The sequence below is a fragment of the Sander lucioperca genome, chromosome 5, assembly GCF_008315115.2.
Source record: "Sander lucioperca isolate FBNREF2018 chromosome 5, SLUC_FBN_1.2, whole genome shotgun sequence".
Classification (NCBI taxonomy): Eukaryota; Metazoa; Chordata; class Actinopteri; order Perciformes; family Percidae; genus Sander; species Sander lucioperca.
The window spans coordinates 7,376,312-7,390,840 of NC_050177.1; the positions used below are offsets into that span (position 1 = coordinate 7,376,312).

The 14,529-nt window shown below is 39.4% G+C and overlaps 1 protein-coding gene across 3 annotated transcripts in view; it reads left to right on the forward strand.

Annotated features, from left to right (window-relative positions):
• Positions 1-14,529, forward strand: part of LOC116046568 (limbic system associated membrane protein) — a 782,424-nt gene that overhangs the window by 699,675 nt on the left and 68,220 nt on the right. For all 3 annotated transcript variants that reach the window (XM_036001580.1, XM_031294959.2, XM_031294958.2), the window contains 2 exons: positions 216-360; positions 793-880. In XM_036001580.1, the coding sequence (XP_035857473.1) occupies positions 216-360; positions 793-880 (233 nt within the window). The remainder of the gene's footprint in view (positions 1-215; positions 361-792; positions 881-14,529) is intronic.

The following is a 14,529-nucleotide window of genomic DNA, read 5'->3' on the forward strand; positions in this document are numbered from 1 at the left end:
CCTCTGAGATTCATACAGCCCACCTACGCTGTTATTTATTTGTTTCCTATCTATAAAACTCCACATTTCTTTTCTCCTGATAAGATTACATATTATGAAATGAAAGACGGTAAATTACCTTTCTTTTCTCCTCATACTGCATCCCCTTATATGAAAACCAGCCTTCTATTTCTATTTCCTTCTCTTCACCTCACTCATTCTTGTTGTGCCTGCAGGTGTTATGTGGATGACAAAGTGTCCAAGGTGGCCTGGCTCAATCGATCCAACATCATCTTTGCCGGCCAGGACAAGTGGTCCCTGGACCCCAGAGTAGACCTGGTCACTAAAGGACAGCTGGAGTACAGCCTGCGCATACAAAAGGTAATACTGACCTAGAAACTACAAAACTAGACTGGACTGTTTATTAAAATGTGATTAATCATGAGCTGGGATTGGATGACAGTTGGATTTAGAGATGGTAGAGAACCGATTTTTTTTTTTGTTTTAAGGATCCTATTCAGAAAACATGAAGCATGAGCTTAATTAACTTTGACTTTTTAAGAGCCAGAGCTGTGTTGCTTAGATATTTATTCATTCATTTATCCATTTATTATGCAGAAGACTGGACATATTTTACAGTGTATTTAAAAATTACAAATATGTATTTGGATCATTTCTTGGAGAAGTATAATAACCAAAATTTAAATGATAAAGCACTTTATCTGTAAAAAGGTAACAAAGTAACATGAAAGAAGACATGATAATATACATTCAAACTAATGAAATAACAATATTCTATTTCATTGTGCGTAGGTGGATGTGTATGACGAGGGTTCGTACACCTGCTCCATACAGACTAAGCAGCAGCCCAAGACCTCACAGGTCTACCTCATTGTACAAGGTAAGTGGCACTGACAAAAACACCAACGTCATATAACAAATTACCTATCTATGCCAGCTGGAAAAATATAAACTTGAGAATTGGGTCAATAACAAACATTATATGCTAAACAGAAGCTTTATTTATTATTATATTTCAAATGTCCCGAGAGTTAGAGGCATCATTGTCCAACAGCACACAACCAACTTACATCAGCGTCACCACGGCTCTATTATTGAATGTTAAAATATGTCCCTCTAAGGTGTCTGCAAGGAAAATTAATGAATATGTATTGTCAGGTGGGGAAAAAGCTATATGTCACAAACACCCGCCTCCAGCAACTAAATTTCTTGTTCCAGCTCAAATGAATCTTAAGTGCACTTGAAAAGCCTTCAGCAGTAGCTTTCTCTTTCAAAAAATAAGAAAGTATTTCTTATGAATGGAGACAGTAAAGTTGAGAGCGAGAGAGAAGGTGCTGCGGGATTTCATCCAAGGCCTGGAGGGTGGATCTTTTTTATTTCTTTTGCAAAAAGTTTTTTTCTTTTGCCAGAATGCCTTTCAAAAGTTATCTTTTGGGTTTTAAGGTTGTAGCTCCTAAGATGGAGGAGAAAGCTATGCTATACCATTATCAAATTGTTGTACCTGAGAGGGTACACAGCACAGTCATGCTCAGTTTTGAGCCTTTTTTTCGTCCTTCTGCATCTTGTTCCCTGTGAAGTGACTGTCATCCCAGAATTCCACAACTATTTTTTAAAGAAGCACAGAGTAGTTACCTTACCACAAAATAAAGTATCATACCATACTTATGTGGACGACACACACATTTACATAGAGGTATTACCATGCAGCTATGGTGTGCTAAACAAATCAGTGATTCAGTCCCTCCAGGATTTCACGGCCTTTTTTTGAGATTGTTGCAGCCCAAAATGACTGATTACGCGGGAGCTTTTGTAAAAAATTGCGATAAAAGTTGCAATGTCTTTTGTACGTTTGTTGCAATGAAGTTGCGAGAGACAGTGAAAGTTGTAAAAAAAGTTGTGATTTTTTTTTTTTTGTATAGTTCTTTAAAAATAAAAAGGAAACTTGTTTTGGGGAGAATAAAACTACTCTGGGCTGAGTTTTCCTAGTAACCTTACCAAAAAGGCTCAGGATGCTGCAAATGTTGGTATAATATGAAAATGGCTGGTGGATTTGAGACAAAAATAATAATTTATTGAATCAATCAAATTTGAACATATTTGTCAGTGGCTTGTTGATCTTTACATTGTTAGTTATTTCCCTATGCTGGCCTGGGCTGGGACACACATTCATACGGTTTGATAAAGTACTGACTTTAACTTATCATTGCACTTACAATAACGAGCGTAGCTGTCCTCAATTTAGGTCATTGTGTCGTCTCATCTCCTCTTTCTCCTGCATCCACCGTGTGTGTGTGTGTTGTTTGTGTGTGTGTCTGTGTGTGTGTGTGTGTGTGTGTGTGTGTGTGTGTGTGTGCAAGCGTCAGTCGTGGGGGGTACGGAGCAGTAGCCCCACCCGCTGCAGAGAGCCGACAGCCAGGATGGAAACGGCAGCAACTACAGCGACTTTTAAATCGTTAAAGTCTACATTGATGTTAAAATGTATCAGGCGGTCTGAAATGTTTTGCACGGTCTTTCGCTGTACGTTTTGTTGGTAAATGAGTCACACACACGTCTCGTCTTCATATCAAAAACAAGGAAATGATCAACCCGTTCTCACTCCCGATTGGTCATTGGCTCTCAAGTGCACGTGGAACTGCTGTGATTGGTTGAAGTCGCGGGGAACTTCAGGTTATTGGTCAAATGTGCGGAAAAGTTGCGGTGATTGGTCAAAATTGCGAGTCGCACCAAATTCGCGGTGATTGGTTGAATTCGCGTGAATTGGCGCGATCACGACATTGCGAAATCCTGGATGGATTGGTGATTGGATCTGCGAAAATTCTCTCAAGTTTTCAAATAAAGGCAAAGATAAAACAGAAAACAGAAATAATTGTTTTGGTGCTAAACAAGAATGATTGAAACTAAATAAAATACTTAATTATGCATTCTTTTTTCTGTCAATTCCAATGGACGGAGAATCTGAGTGCAAGAAACCATCAATAGTAGAAATAGTCTTAAAAGATCTTTTTTCAAAAAAAAAAAAACTTAGTTTATTTTTCATGAATGGTTAACTCATATGAATGAATAAAGTGATGCTTTAATACACATTGCATACTGTATATATTTTGTATTATTCTAACAGAATTATTGATAATAATAAAACAAGGGGTCAGTCCTGAATTGAATATTCTGTGTACATTATCGATAGGATGCATTATAAGCTGATTATATCCTGAGATAGTCAAATCAGAACAGTCAGAATAGATTTAAACAATATTTCCTTATTTAATCCCCTATTGGAATGGTCGGGGGATCTGAACGGGTTAAAAAAGTTTGGTTTTCTACTCTTTTAAATAAGTATTTTTTTTATTGTTCTTTTAATATATCCTTTTTAAACCCTGTTTGTGTGTGTGTCTTTTCATATTGCCTTGTGTGTCTTTTGTATCCTCTTTTTTATTGTGCCTTTTTATATCTCATGTAACGCATAAGTAAAGTGCTACATATGCCTTACCTTACTTGAGTGCTACCATGTACAATCATTTTGACATCTTTGGAATACGCTTATTCATATTCTTGCCGAGAGTCAGATCAGAAGATTGATATCACTCTCATGCCTGTACGGAAAATATCTATCTGAAAGCAGCTGGTTGTTAGCTTAACTTATTTAGCACACCCACAACGTGACATTTTTACACTTTGGTTTTTATACCGTTTAAACAAACAAGGTATAACATGTTAATTAGAGATCTTTAGATTTGCTGGTAGGCAGATTTTGTTACCTTTGGACCAGGCCAGGCTGTTTCCAGTCTTCCAGTCAGCTAAGCAAAGCACAAGCATATTTTTGGGTGCACTATAACCTTTTTGTGTATAACATGTATTACTGTAACTTTGTGGCTTAGAATATCTTTTAATCTGTTGCATGTCATTTCACTGTCCCTACTCTGTCCTGCCTATTAACTATACACTCTTAAGGAAGATAAAAATTGCCAACAAATAATCTTGGCAGAAGCAACCTCAATAAAACCCATAAACATATTATTCTCCATATTACAGCAACTGCAGTCTTTTGACTGTTTATTTATTTATTTTGAAACTGTCAGAATACCTGGTTCTTTTAGTTCTTCTTTAAACCTGAAACATTTCTGAATTGACAGTAAGATCTCGGGAGTCGGGACATTGAAAGAATAAGAGCAATAAAAACATTGAGCTGTGCATCAAGGCCAAAAAAAAGAGTTCATTATCCATCAAAATGCCATTGCCACATCTCTGTAGTCTTGTTTTCCAAAGTCACAGTTACTTGACAGAAATATTTCTTAACCTTTCAGAAACAGGCTGCCTGAAAGAAACAATGTGCAATGCCTGAGTAAACCTGTTTGAGTCGTTACTCACTCGGATCTTTCACCCTTGTCTTTAAATTAACTCATGAGTCGTGAGTCTCTAGTATCATTAACTCGGATCAGTTGAGTCCTACTACAATTCAATCTAAAATGATAACAGCGCCACACACAAACCTCTTGCAACATTATCTACTACTAGTCCTAGCCATCTTAGCTGCCAAAAGCTTTATAACTTACAATTTCGTAGGCAACCACAACTCCACAAGTCAACTCAAGCGACTGAGTGAGCAGAGACAGTCCGAGATAACAGGTTATAGGAACTTCCCGACCCACAGACTCAGAGCCGGAAACATTGCAAGCTCGCAGACCATGGGACTCACGAGTCCTCATGAATCATGAGTCGCGCGAATCAGCCGGCTACATTGTCATGAGTGGATCTGTAGCAGACGAGCGAGTTTAGTTTCTCCTTGAGTCAGGGTGAAAAGCAAATCCACAACAAAAGCCATTATTTCACTTCTGAAATAACATGCTTATAGGTTATAGGTTTGGTGTATAGATGTAGTATATCAAAATTAGGTTGTTCGATTTAAAAAAAAAAATGTTTTTAATTTATTCACTGCGGGCAGTTCTCTGTTCCTGTTTCTATGTCTACATTGAAAACCTATATATTGCGTAGGCTACACTAAGTTATGACCAATAAATAAACAGTCTGGCTCAAAATGCTTTCTTTCCCATGACTAAATGGCTCTCCTGTGAGCAGCTGCATGAGGTGGCGAGTAGCACTGAGTTTCCTTGGCGATTTAGCAATACTGACTCAAGTGACTCGCACAACCCGGATCAGTTTAGTGAGTGACCCAGAATAACCCGAATCCTTAAAAGGAATCGAGTTTGCCAGGCCTATGCCTGAATGCTCAAAAATGGGGTCTCTTATAGTTTGCTTGTTTGCATGTGTAAGGAGTGTATATCTTTATATGCTTTGCTTTCAGCTGTGGATGCTTCAACTCATCTGTTATCCCGGGAAAAAATAAATACTCAGGCGAGACATGGAGTGCTACAGTATATATGCACAGTGACAAATCTAGTGTTGCGCTCAATACATTTCACCATAGTTTATTGTTTCATCAGTCAGAGGTTGTTTTTGTTTTAATTCCCCTTTCCATTTTTAAACTACTGACTGTCTAATGTGAAACCTGACCCCAGATAAATACTAATGTCTGTCAGTGGAGCAAATGCATTTCCCCGCACACAGTAGCCTACTAGAGAACTTCCTGTAAAGCTATGAACTGAATATATCATCCATTACTAGCATTTTAAAGGCCAATATGTGAATTGATGCTCCTCTTCTTGGATCCATGGCAGAAAATTGCCTCTCCTTCCCAGAATCCATTGTGTCTGATTATTCAGCACTTGATCATTAGAATGTCCTGCATCGACGTCCAGAGTTAATGTCGGCAGCCTTGTTTATCAATTCTAATGGGACAGCTAAAGCCAAACATGGTTTCTGTTGTTTTCTTTTCCTGCTACTTTGTCCTATGCTCTGCCTCTCAAAGTCCCATTCAATTTTGCTGCCATTGTTATAGTCATCTATTGTATTTCCCCGCTCCGTGGGTGTAATCTTATCCTTGAGGTTCAGTTCAACATCTTTCATCTAAATTGCGGTACAGTGCTGAAGGTGTTGGTTTCTGGTAATTACTGTTAATGTATTACTGTGCGTAATCACTGTGAATTTGTATTTACTTTTAAACGGTGGTCAAACATTGATCACTGATTGATTGATTTGATTATTGACACAGATATGAGGAAACTACTGAATGCAGAATACTGATTAAATAACAAGAGTAAGAAGTACATTCCTACTTCATAAAAATCCACAACTTATTTAACTTCTGCTTGGTCTAGTTTCATCCAATAACTTTTTTACTCTGGAGGTAGGTTCAAGTCTTTCACTAAGGGAATATAAGATTTTTTCTTTGTGTGTGGCTCCGCTATACTATCACATGTAGCCACCTAATTCAACCCTGCAAAACCCAATCAACTTTGCAGGATAATAATTCACCCTGCCTTCATCTTTTAATGGGTATGAAAATGTTCCAAGCGTCAAACATTACCCCCGGTTACAGACCCAAGAGTGGGTTCACATAACCAAAGCTGACAATTTTCTGCTAGCAGGGACAGGGACGTAATTGGAAAACAAATGATCAGACAAAGTAAATTTGTGGTGGATGAAAAAGTGGCGAACTTGCAGGGCTCAGACAAGTGGTACCAAGCACAAGGGTCACTGCACATGACAAGAATCCCAATATAAAGGCAGGCTTTCCACCCTAATCCAATTTGATTTTTATGAAACACAGACATTGAAGTTTAGCCGATGGGCAAGCCCAGTGTTGTGATGATTTGAAGGCTTGACTTTGATGTTTTCCAATTCTATTAGATGTCTAGAGACGTTTAAGTATGATGAAAAGTAAGTGTGTGTGTGTGTGTGTGTGTGTGTGTGTGTGCACGTATACATCTATATCCGTGATTATGGCTTTTTTCTATGCTGTATTAATGGTAGTTATAGTAGGTTCAGACCATTGTTTGATTTATGGTCAAATTTAGATATCAGGAAAAAATGCTCTTCTCTCTTCACTTTTCCCATAGCCTATGGAGAGGTTGTTCTAGAATAATATGCACTTTACACACTTTGAACTCAAACCAAATAGCACCCCATTTAAATTATAACTTGATGGGATGTTTTAATGTTTAAACATTCCACCATTTGATTAAATTGGAAAAAATATCCTCTGACATCAATCCCAGTGAGGGGGAAGAGTCTGTATGCTGATATCCATGGTGTTAAATCCTGTCTGTAGCCCATATAAACTGCTTGGCTGTCATTAATGATGTTCCACTCCTAAAGTACAGATGGCAGGAGTATATTTTTGTTGACTATAAAAGAAGAATATTTGACTGAAAAAGTTAAATAGCTTATTCCTTTATAACTACTCAATCAGCAAAAACTTTCTTGAAACCATTTGCATAGGACTATGTAACTATCCAGGCATCTGCAATAATTGTTGACAACATTTTACGTGTGTGTATTTTTTTTAACATTGTTCTATCAGGCCAGTTACTTGAAAAACAAATTGGTATTCACACTCATGGCCTAGCAATTGCTCAACACATAACGGGGTTAGACAACAAACATTATTACAATGGACAGTAGGCAGTGAAACAAACGAGACAGGAGAAAGAGAGTGACGAGTGGAGAGCAGGAAACAACACACTATGAAAGGGTAATCAATCAGCAAAAATCATGTAAGAATAGAAAGGGATGCTTTGTGCTAATAGGAATCTATTGCGGAAGTAAGAATGTCCTGTAAAATTGTTCAGTGTTAGTGTAACCTATTATTATAGTTAATATCATACCAATCATTGGGTATAATACAAATGCATCAGGACACATGACTAAATTCAGAACTGTCATGTCTATGATTGGTGAATAATATACTGGATTCTGGTGAAAACAAAGATCCTCTGATACAAATCATTCCTGGTGAATCAAACTGCATGCAATTTATTTTTCTTGTTCCCGAGGACAATTTCCGTCTTCCTTTGTTATGAAAAACATAGGCAGAATTGAAAAAGAAATGTACAGTGCAATTTTGGTTGTGGACTAAAGTGGCTACAAATTGTAATCCTCCAGCAGCCATCACAGCTGAAAGTTTCCGGGCAGAACCCATGCTTTTGAAATTTGGTTCCACATTACGTCATCAATCTACATACTGTGTATCATGTGTGTGGCTGCGTGCACCGGACTGTGACCCCTGTACTGTGACGGTTCGGCATGAATACACTAATGGTTACAGCCCTTGTACAGACAGAATGAATTGTGATGCCTTTGATGATCCCCTGACATCTAGTGCCATCATCTTTTGTTCTTAACAGTGTAACAGGCAGACAGTCATTTCGATTTGGAGATAAACAACAGTCATGTTAATGATTAGAGTAGACACATGTAATGTTTCGTGGTACGTCAGTGTTTAACAGGGATGTGTTTACTACTGTTGCCAGCCAGCCTGCTTCCCTTTACTTCCGGTCTCTTATTCTCTACTACTTTTTGCTTATTTACACATTATTTTGTCTGTTTTGTTTTTTGACGCCATTTTTTTTCCAATATTTGCTTCGCCTGGTCTCCTTGTGTAATAATGCCTGTATTACCTCAACCCTGTGATGCACAATCAAGTTCTAGACATCATTTCTTTCAGGAGCTATCAGGATATGGATGCTGCAGGGATGTCACATGTAATAATTGTTATATGACTATAAAGACCAAAGAAAAGACTAAACGGAAATGAAATCTCCCAGAAATGTATTGAAATCACACAGAGAATAATAATAACTAAACCTTTTGGCAAATTGTTCTCCCAAGTCTTGGCAATCAGGGGAAACAAAACTCTGTTACTAACAAAAATATAAAACTATTTAGGTTTTTTCCCATTAAAGTCCATATGCTTTTATCCAAAAAGGTTAGTTTTCTCATCTCAATTTATTTTCTATCTGCTATTAGACATCAGAAGGCCAAATTTCAGCCTTCAGGCTTTATTCTGGCCTTTGCACATAGAAATGGGTTTACATCCAGTAACCACTATTTTCCAATATACACACGCACACTCTGGATACAATGCCCACCCCGCTAGGCTTTTCTATTGGCTGACTAAACACCCTTTTAGTTGACAAAACTGCATGTGATTGGTCGATGCACCGATCAGTCAGCGCCATCTTGGATCCCAAACCAAGCGGAGGATTATTATTAACGTTATTTGCATACTAAAAAGCATAGACTGTATAGCTAAATAGCCGTTCAAAGATTGAAATTTTAGATTGAACGTCAATCGTGGATTTATCGCTCTGGAATTACTCGTGAGAGTCTCCGAAAAGTCACTGTATTCCTGGCCGGATTACTAAACTTCTGGAAGGGATACAAAGGCACCAAACACATTCCTGGAAAGCTGGAGCTCATGGCTATCGAAACTACAAACAGACTTGACCTTGGTTTGAAAGGTTGCGGAGCAAAACGGAGATTTGTGAGTTGATTTTTTTAATTGATATTTATTTATGTTACAAAGACATTCCACAATGGATTAAAAAAGCTTCTGGATTGCCTACAGTTGTTAGAGGACCTCATTAGAACGGCACATTTCTCTGCTTCTAAAAAAAAAAAGTAAGTCTCTAATGTTACACGGTATTGATCTGGAGATTACATATTACACTATACCACGTAGTTTTAAGTCATATACGACAACGTCGTTTTAATTATATAATTGTTAGCATGCTAAAACACTGAAATAACATAAACATTGTACCTACTGAATAGTACCTGTGCTGCTGCATTGCTATTTTGAACATGTTAGCATGCTGATGTTAGCATTTAACTCAAAGTTCTGCTGTTCTTTACAGTATTGCAGCCTCACACAGCTGCTATCATGACACTTAGCTAGTCTTCTTTTAATCTACTTTATTTTAAGAAATTAGGGTTGGGAAGCTTTTTATCAAATATAATTTGGAGGTTCAGTAAAATAAATTTAAATTAAAGCTGCAAGCAGCGATGGACGGGCCCTCGCTCCTCTGCGCGCGTCGGGGTCACCGGCGGTCGCCGCTCCTTGCGACCGTGCAATTGCGCAGCACTCAGACACCGCAAATCGTCACCAATGAAAAGGGAACTCCCTGCTGCGTTCAATGATACCTCACACAAGACTCTACCTTAGATGGGTCAGCATCTATGAAAGGGGGCGTGGCTTGAACATAGGGGGCGGGCCAAACCATCACCAATGAAGAAGTAACTCTCTGCTGAGTTCATTGATACCTCACACAATGGGCAACCTTAAATCGTTCAAATGTTATGAAAGGGGGCGTGGCTTAAGTATAGGGGGTGGGCCAAACCATCAGCAATGAAGAAGCAACTCTCTGCTGAGTTCAATGACACCTCACACAAGACCCTACCTTAAACGGTTCAAATGTTATGAAAGGGGGCGTGGCTTAAGCATAGCGGGTGGGCCAAACCATCACCAATGAAGAAGCAACTCTCTGCTGAGTTCACTGATACCTCACACAATGGTCAACCTTAAATCGTTCAAATGTTATGAAAGGGGGCGTGGCTTAAGCATAGGGGGCGGGCCAAACCATCACCAATGAAGAAGCAACTCTCTGCTGAGTTCAATGACACCTCACACAAGACTCTACCTTAAACGGTACAAATGTTATGAAAGGGGGCGTGGCCTGAGTAAGTGGGCGTGGTTATATTATAGGGGCCGGCTCATTATCACATGTAGACCACACATCTAAGTTTCATGTAAATCGGATGATGTTTGTCATATAAGGCGCATTTCCTGTTGCCAGCGGGGGGCGCTATGACCAAAAGTCAAATATGGCCTGTAGGTGTCCTCAGGCCTGGACCCTTGTCAATCGTGAGAATTTTCGGGCAGATACGACAACGTACACTCAAGTTACAACAATTTATTTGTTCATCGCTCAACACTCAAAATGGCCGCCACGCCACGCCCACACCGTCAGACGAAAAGTTTTTCTTTTAATAACTTTTCATCTTTAAGGTGTTGGGATGATAGAGACCAAGTTTGAAGTACATCGGATGAAATCTCAAGGAGGAGTTCATTAAAGTATAGCACCTTGACTTTTAGACCTACTTCCTGTTGCCACTAGGGGGCGCTATGACTTTAAGTAAATATCGGCCTTTATTTGTCCTCAGGGTTGGACTCTTATGAATCCTGAAAAGTTTCGAGCCAATCGGACAATGTACACTCGAGTTACACCCACTTCCTGTTTCGGCGGCGAAACGCACAAAATGGCCGCCCCGCCACGGCCATGCCCTATGACGAAAAGTTTTTCTTTTAACAACTTTTCATCTTTAATGTCTTAAGATGGCACAGACCGAATTTGAAGTTGATCGGATGAAATCTCTAGGAGGAGTTCGTTAAAGTATGACATGTGGAAATGGCCAAAATCGCACTAATTTCGAACTTTGAAATCAAAATGGCGGACTTCCTGTTGGGCTTAGGGTATGGCTTCAATGACGTTTTTTGTACATCTTGACATGATACATATGTGTACCAAGTTTCGTGAGTCTACGTTAAACGCACTGCAGGGGCTCAATTTTTTTAACTTTGTAGGGGGCGCTAGCGAGCCATTTTTGCGCGCCTATTCCCGAAACCCTTAAAATACGTAAATTTTCACCAGACTTGATGCGACCGCCAAATTTGGTGAGTTTTTGAATATGTTAAGCCCCTGAAAAAGCCAATTAATTTGCCGGGAAAAGAATAATAATAATTCCTTCAGTTTCAATAGGGCCTTCGCCGCTGTCGGCGCTCGGGCCCTAATAAAAAAAAAAAAAAAACAGGACACATAAGTCCAAATATAGACCCAATCCCCACCCCATTGTTTCATACAGTTCTTTGTTGAATATATCCACAGCAGCAGTATTTCCGTAAATTCAGCAAATCTCAACATGCTATGCAAATGTGTTTTATAAAATGCAGAGGCTGGGGAATGATTCATTCACCTCACAAGGTCCACTTATAATACTCATCCCACAGGAGTGGGACTTTTATTTCATTTAGCCCTTACTGTATCTGCCTGCAGACTGCTGACCCCAATCAGAAATAGTGAAGCTTGTTGAACTCTGAGTTTCACTAGTGTATCCAACAGTCAGCATTCATTTGATGTGACTATTTTACCAGTTAGGAAAATATTAGTTACCACAGCCAGTGAGTGAATCAGCTTTTCAGTGAACAGGATCTTGAAACACTGGCCTAACCACTAGGCACAAGTGAGCCATAACAGCTGGATGGATTATACATAGACTGCATGTGTGTACATTTGTGTGCATACCCGTGTCTCTGTCTCTCTCTCTCTCTCTCTCTCTCTCTCTCTCTCTCTCTCTCTCTCTCTCTCTCTCTCTCTCTCTCTCTCTCTCTCTCTGTTCTAAAACTGTGCTGCCAATTATACAAGTGTGTGTGTGTGTGTGTGTGTGTGTGTGTGTGTGTGTGTGTGTGTGTGTGTGTGTGTGTGTGTGTGTTGGTTGTTTGCCAGATGCAACAAGTTCCTTGAAGCCTGTCAATAGTATTGATCTCTTGTTGGTTTGCAATTTCAATAGGCTGCTGTCTGTTCCTTGTTTTTTTTTTTTTGTTTTTGTTTTTTCCTCTACTTCCTTGTCATTCCAGTGGTGCTTGATCAGCTGATTCAAATCAGCATTGATCTGATGCTATTGAATTAAAGTCAGCACTGCATTGACCTTTATGAAATGATTTAAGTAGCCTTGTTAATATAAAAATTACAATTCAACTGATCTCAACCTGTCAAACATGTTATTTTTCCTCTAACATTGCTTTAGTTTTAAAATGTGGTGCAGCACAGATAACACAACAAATCATATTCACTGGACTGTATGTTCTTGGTTATTTTTCAGTACAACATCATAATTCCTATTTCTGTTGGGTTTATGACAAGGATCAGTCTGGCTAAGTAATCTGGATTAGCTCTTAAATCTACAAGTTATCACCCAAACCTTCCTTGCTAGCAGCTTTCCCTCTAAGACAGATGGCATTATCCATTCATAAATGTCACAGAAACAGAGTGACTATAAAGTAGCAGACAAAGTTAATAGTCCCGTAAGCAGCTGGTCCCCGGCTTCTGTGACCCCATTTCAATATGTTGTGTCCATTGAGAAGTGATACATGTCAATGTACTGCCGACACTTGCTCTGGAGCAGAATAAATGCAACAACAGGATGTTGTGTGTGTCTCTTTGGCCATGGCACAAAATCAGAACATACAAGTATAGCCTGGTGCAAAATGTTGTAGTTGTATTTAATTCCAGACTTATAGAAAAAACATTCCCCCCAGGATCTTGACTGTTTTAACCTTTATTTTGTATCTTGCAAGGGCTCTAATGCTTGTTTTTAACAGTATGAGCCCTAACCTTATTATTGACTCTAGCTCAGTCATAGGAAACAACCTTTATCTCTACTCGGCATCACTGAATTTCAGACAGAAGATAGAAACCATCAAATGCATCCTCTTCCACACTCATCCATTTTTTTTAACTTTCATTTCTTCCATCCTTGTATCACAATGCTGTGGTATTTAAGGAGCTGATCCGCAGAACTCTCTAAAGGCAGCCATGTCACTCTAAAGAACACCCAAGCAGGAGGGGGGCAGGTGTGTCCACACTCATATAGTGTCTGTGTGTTTGCACGTATCTTCTACTCTACAGTCTGTGCAAGGAGAAGGACTGACCTTTTAACAATTATCATGGGACACTCAGAACCTTTCAGCTGTGCCTGTGAAGCCATCTATCCACTGTGCTCCTCCCCACCTCTTCCCATATCGGCGACCCCCTTTCTACTTTCTTCTGCCCCTGCACACCAGTTCTGCATCTTGGACCACCCCTTATCTGTGCTGTTGCTGAAGTGTTGTTACTTCCTCTAACACTAACCATGGGGTTATATGGATAAGAGGGGAAATAGAAAGATTGGGAAAGGCAGAGGAATTGAAAGGCATGCAGAGGAAAGTGCAGATTAGGTATGGCTATCATTAATTCTAGATATCGGCAATCTGTCTGGCTCTACTGCTACAGCACCGTGATCACACCCACATAGGCTACACATTATTGCTTGTATCGCCGCCAGCCATGAAGTTCAGACTACATTCTTTTTGCTGGATGATCCCTCCGTATCTGTAAAACCTGAAAGAAATGTTAAGAGAGATCAATGAAGCTTCCATTCACTAAAGGAAAAAAGCAAACCATCAACACATTTTCTTTCTCGTCATCCAGCAGCCATGCAGCGGCCTCTAATTGAAGTCAAAGCTGTTGCTTGTCGGGGGCTTCCCAGCATCCAAGGAGCACATGGAGCATCGCACTTGAAGCCTTGAATGCAATTTAAGCGTTCTGTCCTGTGTCAAGTGTATACTGCATACACCACCCTTGATGCCACCTGTACAGCAATATGCTATATATCCACACCAAGACTGTGATGTGCTTTTATTAAGGGTGTTTATCAGTTTGGATAGATACATGGCCAAGAATCAAGAGGAAGAAAATATACATATAAATGTGTTTATTTAGTTGGATTGTGCATACAGGCTTCTAAAGGAGAATTCCGGTCGATTAACACATAGCTCTGTTGTTTGTAAATTTGGAGTGCTGTCAGTAGCGAGAAAAA